The 7,067-nt window shown below is 46.3% G+C and overlaps 1 protein-coding gene across 1 annotated transcript; it reads left to right on the plus strand.

Annotated features, from left to right (window-relative positions):
• The first annotated feature begins 2,540 nt into the window (after positions 1-2,540).
• Positions 2,541-6,762, plus strand: LOC144216211 (cystatin-SN-like). The gene is made up of 3 exons (XM_077745489.1): positions 2,541-2,768; positions 5,686-5,799; positions 6,679-6,762. The coding sequence occupies exons 1-3, from the start codon at positions 2,541-2,543 to the stop codon at positions 6,760-6,762; spliced, it is 426 nt and encodes a 141-aa protein (XP_077601615.1).
• Positions 6,763-7,067: the final 305 nt, after the last annotated feature.

Genomic DNA, 7,067 nt, shown 5'->3' on the forward strand with positions numbered 1-7,067 from the left:
AGTGTCTGTTCATGTCTTCTGCCCATTTCTTCACTGGATTATTTGTTTTTCGGGTGTGGAGTTTGGTTTAAATGGTAATGTCAGGGATGTTGGAAGACTGACCAAGTAACAGCCCTTATTGAAGTACAGAACAGTTGAGCAATGGAGTGAAAGTTAAATTCATTGTATAGTTTGGGACATGGGCAGCTTGGGGTGTCTGGGGCCACCCAAATAAGTGGAAAGACCATTAGATGGATTCAGAGGTAGGATCCTGGTGCCAATTAATAAGATTCTAATCGCCAATTCATATGTGTGGGTATTTCCCCCACAACACCAAGCCATGCTCCAATACTAGCTGGGTGTCCTATAATTTAACTCAATTTTGATGCATTCTACCTGGCAATAGTATCAGACCCAATATATTAAGGACCCAATCCTACAAGACATAATCCCACCCCCTCCCCACACATATACTTCAGATGCTAGTCACATGTCCATGCTATCGCATGTGTTTCTGAACACCCTACTAGAAATTTTAGTTTCGAGTGACTCCCTCCTTTGATTGATTAATTTCCCAAAGTGAAGCATAAAACTCAGGAAACATTATCATTAAATGGCTTATTATAAAAGGGTATGACTCAGGAACAGCCAAAAGAAAGGAATGTACATAGAAGGTATGGAGAAAAGGCCCTGAGCCTCCATGGCCTCTCCAAGTAGACCAATCTCCAATCACCAACCAGAAGCTCTTAGAACCCAGTTCTGAGATTTGGGGATTTTATGAAGACTTCATTACATAGTCATTATTGATTAAATCTTTGGCCTTTGGAGACTGATTCAGTTCCCAACTCCTTCCCTCCCTGGAGGTCTGGGTGAGTGGGACTGAAATTTCCAACTCTCCAATCACAATTCCCTGGCCTCCTTTGTTGGGGGTCCAAAAGCCACCTCATTAACATCACAGGAGACACCTTTGTGCTCTCATCCCTTAGGAAGTCTCCAGGGTTTTAGGAGCTCTGAGACAGAATCAAAGACTAAAACCAAATACACACCTCTTATTAGAAATCAGAACATCACAGGACCTAAGGTGGCAGTTTTGACCTGGTCTTATATGGTGACACTGTGGTATTAAAGTCACTAGACTGGATGAGACTCTGAGGGAAGGGAAGCACATAGAAAATAAGTACAAGGCCTGAGCCTGGGTTGAACCCCTTAGGACAGGCCTGGACGAAGTTCTTGAGGATGAGGCCAAATTGGAAACTCTTTACATCTAGACCAGCAGAGATAAACAACTCTTCTGGTGTCTTGGAATTAAGGAAAAAATCAAGATCATATTCCCCTTTAAAATCCATCTGCAGAGAACCCTGGGGAGACAGGCCAGCAGAATCTGGAGCCCTGGAATCTATCTTCCAAAACCTGGGTCAGTTTGTTGTGTTGAAGTACCTTTTTATGTCTTTCTCTTCATCAGACCCAGGGCTTCTGGAGGGCAAGAACTAGGCTTTTATATATTTAAAGTAAATATCTGACATCATATGTTCCAGTATTTACTAAATCAGTGAATGATAAATAGCATAGCTGGGGAACTGATACAATTTTTCATGAAGGATAACTAAGTACAAAGTGGATTTCCATGGTGTAACACAGGTACAAGACTGTGGTAATAAGAGGAAGCCACCATCAAGGGACACCACCCAGGGTCTCAGGCCCATCATCACCCCACTGAGGACACCTGCACTTATAGATATTTGCAAATAAAATAAAACACAAAATGCTGCTGTGGACCAAGAACATTCACTTCACTGCTTAGACCTGATTGAGTCTGTGATATCTTTTTTTTTTTTTTTACTTTTTATCTAAATTCCAGTTAGTTAACATACAGCATATTAGTTTCAGGTGTACAATATGGTTCAACACTTCCATACATCACCCAGTGCATATCACAAGTGTATTCCTTAATCCCCATGAACTATTTCCTCCATCCCTCACACCACCTCCCCTCTGGTAACCATCAGTTTGTTCTCCAAAGTTAAGAGTCCATTTCTTGGTTTGGAGTCAGGCATTTGTTTTTTTACCACCTGTGTCCAAATATCTTTGTAGCCTGAACCAATAATGCCAATTCTAGGAAGAAAATAATCCAACATATGCACCAAGAAATTTATTTCCCACAATAATGTGTATCACAGGATTACTTAGTACAAAAATGAACAATGACAACCACAACAACAAATCCTCACTGAGACACAAAAGCGGAACACACACACACACACACACACACACACACACACACACAATGGTAACAGCCTAAAGTCTAGCAGCTGAGAACAAAATAATAACAAACTATTTAATAACAGGTTGGCTAGAAAATAAAAAAAAATAGGAGAGGACAGAAAACAGGTCCTGTGAGAGGGACAGACTGAAGGTAAAGAAGGGAGTGGAAGAGGAGGAGCCTGGGAGGGGTGGGCGGCTCCAGAATGGGATTGGGGGAATAAAAGCAGTGTGGCCAGAGAGGTGACGATCACTGGCTCCAGATCTCTCACCTCTGAGCTCCATCTGTCTCCCAGCACACTATGGCCCAGCTTCTGCACACTCCACTTCTCCTGCTGGCTGCCCTGGCCCTGGTCCTGGCCCAGGTAGTGAACTCCCAGAGAAACTTCAAAGTGGGTGCCCCAGGGGATGCAGGTGTCAATGACAAGGATGTGCAGGATGCACTAAAGTTTGCCCTCAGAGAGTACAATAAGGCCAGCAACGATGAGAACTACAGCCGCGTACTACGGGTGATGGGTGCCCAGAGGCAGGTGAGTCCCCTCCACCACCCAAGCGCCCATAATAGGAGTATGGGGATGGGGCCTAAAGCAGAGGGGGGTGGGGTGGCCGCATGATGTCACCAACCAACCCTTGCCTGTCCCCGTCTGGCTGGAAGGGTTGCTCTTTGACAACCTAGCAGGAGTGCTGGGATAAAGGACATGTCTGTGCTTCTCAGCAGGCAGTGTCCGGTCTTTTCTGTCCACCATAGCCCTTCCCCTGCAAGGACATCAGAGTGCTGGGGACCCAGGCTGCAGTCCTGGCTGCAGCCCTGTCCAGGTCACAGCCATGGCCTTCATTTGTGATTTCAAGTGCCAGCCTGGCCAGAGGACAGAAGTGTGAGGGTTAGGACCCCTGTCCAGTCCCTTTACATCTGTGCCCCAGCCTCACGACACGGACTTCAGTGTGAGCTGTCAATTAAAGACCACAAGCAGAGGAAAATTAGACCCCACATTTGCTGCCTTCCTGGCTCTGCTGCTGAATGACTTTTTAAGCCCCTTTTCCTTTAACTTTTTGTTGGGGCACTACTTCACACTTGCAGAGTGGTTGCAACAATAGTTCATAAAATCCTGGTATATTTCTACCTAAATTATCAAATGTTGTAATTTTGCAATACTTGTCTTGCCCCCCCTCATTCCAACATACTTGTGTGTGAGATATCTGCATTTGTTTTTCTGAATATTTTGAGTTAACATCTCAGAGTACATATCCTAGAAACAAGGGCATTTTCTGACATGACCACAACACAGTTTGGGAAATCAGAATCAACACTGATACAATCCTCTAATCCATAGACATTATTCATATGCCACTGATTGTCACACTGATGTTCCTTATAGCCCAGTACTTCTAGGTCATGTGCAGAAGCCTCTTTCCTGCAGCTTCCTTTACTCTGGAGCAGCTCATCCATCTATGATCTTGACATTTTTGAAGGGTCTGGCCCATTGTTTTGCCTACTGGGGCTCAGTTTAGATTGGTCTGATGGTTCCTTGAGATTCAGATCATGCAGAAATGGTTTGTTCTCTTCCTTGCCTCTCCTCCTCAGGTTCCTCTAAACTAACTTGTGTTCTAGGTCCTCAGTGTTCAACGGAGTTTAGGACCCACACCAACCATCCTCCATGAGGCAGGACACTCTCTGTTCCCTGAGCACCCATGTTGTCAGCAAACACAGATGGGTTGATGAGCTAGCCGGTGGTACCTACTGTATCCCTGAGCATAGGAACTGGCATAAAAAATCCAAACCTGTCCTGAGATCCTGGAGGAAAGGCCCCTGAAGTCTTGCTTCCTTTGACAGGTCACATCCATGGGAGCAGTCTCTTGGATGTGACATCTCATTCCCCACCCTGATATTGTCCCATCATCTCCAATATCCAGGGGTAGATGTGTCATGACTGGGGTAGAAAGGACCACAACTGCCCCACCTCTTCTAGCCTGTCTTGAAGTTCTGGTCAGATAAAGAACATGGTCATCAGAGTCCAGAAAAGGGGTGGGAGGGAGTGTCAGGAAGGACCACTGGACTTTGCAGCCTCTAAGGATGGCTAGGATTTGGGCCAGCTGTCCTTGGGCTGATTTGAGAGCAGAATAAAGCCTTACAACAATGAAAGCTGGTAGTGCATGCCACCATTTAGGGCTCATCCTCCTCTTGAAGCTTCAGAAAGTGGGTACAGAACAGACCATTTTTTCTTCTACAGCAGTTGGCTGGCACTGTGTCCTTTGGATAGGACATAATGCTCCCTATTCACTGGGTCCCTGAAAGCCTGCTCCTCTTAAGTATAGCACTAGCTTGGCATCACAGCTCATTAGCTCATGTGGAAAACTAACACCATAGGGATCCAAGGATATACCTGTGACTCCACCAGGTAGTGTGTGGAGCCTGATCCAGGGCCCTCATCCCATGCTTCTCCAAGTTCTGATCTGCACATCTGTGGGGATACTCTGTATGAGGACAGGGTTCCTTCTCTCCTGCAATCTCAAATGTAAAAGACAGGCAGCTATGTGACACACTTCAGACATATCCCCATCAAGGATAAAATTTAGGGGTGCCTGGGTGGCTCAATCCCTTGAGCGACCAACTTCAGCTCAGGTCGTGATCTCGTGTTTCATGGGTTCGAGCCCCGCGATGGGCTATATGCTGACAGCTAGCTCAGAGCCTGGAGCCTGTTTAAGATTCTGTGCCTCCCTCTCTCTCTGACCCTCCCCTGCTCACTGTCTCTCTCTCTCTCTCTCAGAAATAAATAAAACATTTTAAAAAATTTTTTAAAGAATAAAATTTAAAATGTAGGACTGCAAGGGCAGTCTTTAATCAGCTTAAAAATGTGTGCATGCATGTATGTGTGTGAGAGAGAGAGAGAGAGACATAGAGACAGAAGAGAGAGGCATCTCATTTCCTAGTGTGAACTGCGAGAATAAATAAACCAAGTTGCATTGAGAAAATGCAAATATCTATGGGGTTGACCCACATAACTGGAATTTAAGTTAAATGTATCCATTACATGACTGTCTTCCTGTACCTGATCCAGAATCTGCTCCAGCACAAGAGCCCTCACTGTGGGCTTAGTCCCTGCCCTGGCTTCTGGTGCTGGAGAGGTTTGTAGCAGAAACCCTGCTAGCTGCCCAGACTGCCCCTCACTCTCCAAACCCAGTTAACAGAATTTTGGTCCCTTGCTTCCATTTTCATCTTCCTGCTTCTTGTCCCTCTGTCAGCCTGAGACCTTGTGGAGATACACTGTGAACCAGTTACAAAGTGGGTTGTTTACAGCCACTGGACCAGCCCTTTGGAGGTGGCTGTGAGTTTCTAGGGTGCCCACTTTGGCAGCATAAATGCTGTTGTGAGGGCCTAATAACAGGACTCTAACTGTGTATGTAAAATTATCAGGTGTTGTGAGCAAACCCTGCTGTTGCTATGTACAGGTTGTGGCTGGAGTGAACTATTTCCTGAATGTGGAGATTGGCCGAACCAAATGCACCAAGTCTGAGCCCAACTTGGAGAGCTGTCCCTTTTATGAGCAGCCAGACTTGCTGAGGGTATGTATGTGCCTGATGGGGGCCAGGGACAGCCAAGCAGGGAAAAGGGGTGGGGGTGAGCCTGTGTCTGTGGGGTGCATCATGTATGAGTGCTGGGGCTAGGAGTGTGCAAGTATCAGGGTGGGAGTAGGGGAAGTGTGCATGTGTGTGCATGTGACTAATTTGAATTTATACGGGGAACTTTGCAGAAAAGTGGAGCTCCATGTACTTTGGGGGCTGTTGCCAGTGGGACAGAGGAAGAAGATATGGGGTGTATGCTGGGGAGAGAAAGATAGGCCGATAATCCCAGCTTCAGCTGCCTGAAAAGACTGGAAATTCAAGGCTTGTGAGGGACAGAACCCCTCTGATGCTGCCTTGGTCAAAAAATATTGCTTCCCCATGGGCCTGGCTGGTTACTGGGGGTCTTGGCCTCACATGAATTTTGTACTTTTTTTGTCCACACCTTGCTTGCTTTGTGTGTGTGTGTGTGTGTGTGTGTGTGTGTGTGTGTTTAGTCTTGGTCACAGTCCCTGGGTCTCTCTCTTTGCACCTGTCCTAGTGTGGCCCACTGGAGGTCAGGGAATTTGTGGGGAGTTCCCTGTCTATTGGGGGCTCTGAGGCCTTGCACAGGCTGCTTCTAAAAGGGCTGTGGAGGTGTATTGACTATGTAGCAACCTGCAGGTGGGGGCTGTGGGCAGGACCCCACCTCCTGGACTTGGAGCCATGGGGCATGGTGACCAAGAAGTAATGTAGAGCCTTGCTTAGTGTTCTGGGGCCTTGTAGGGTGGGAGCTGAATGTCCCACCTCCACCATTCTCCACCTGCTCTTCTGAATTCACCAGGATGGGCATTTTCCTTTCTGACCATAACCATAACTGTCCCTCTCTTTTCCCTTTCACAGAAAAAGCTCTGCTCCTTCCAAATATACACTGTCCCCTGGCTGAGCAAGAATTCCCTGGTGAAGTCCCACTGCCACGATGCATAGAGGACCCTGTGACAGGCCCTTTCACACTGTCATCCTTGTAGAGCAGCTAAGCTTTTGATCCTGCCCAGGTGTAAGATGCCTCAGAGTGACAGCACCAGGAGTCAGATAAAGGGTTCTGGGGCACTTTTGGACAGCTTAGGGACTCTACCTTCTTTTTTAAAATTGCTTTCCAGATGCATCAGATGTAGTGCATGTGTTCTGTTCTATCTTAATCAATAAACACTAACATCAGCTAATTTTGACTTGTTCATTATCTTGGATATATGCACATATAAAGTGTTTGGGTAGTTCCTTTATAAAGAGCT

Source organism: Crocuta crocuta, unplaced genomic scaffold, assembly GCF_008692635.1.
Source record: "Crocuta crocuta isolate KB4526 unplaced genomic scaffold, BGI_CrCroc_1.0 scaffold178, whole genome shotgun sequence".
NCBI lineage: Eukaryota > Metazoa > Chordata > Mammalia > Carnivora > Hyaenidae > Crocuta > Crocuta crocuta.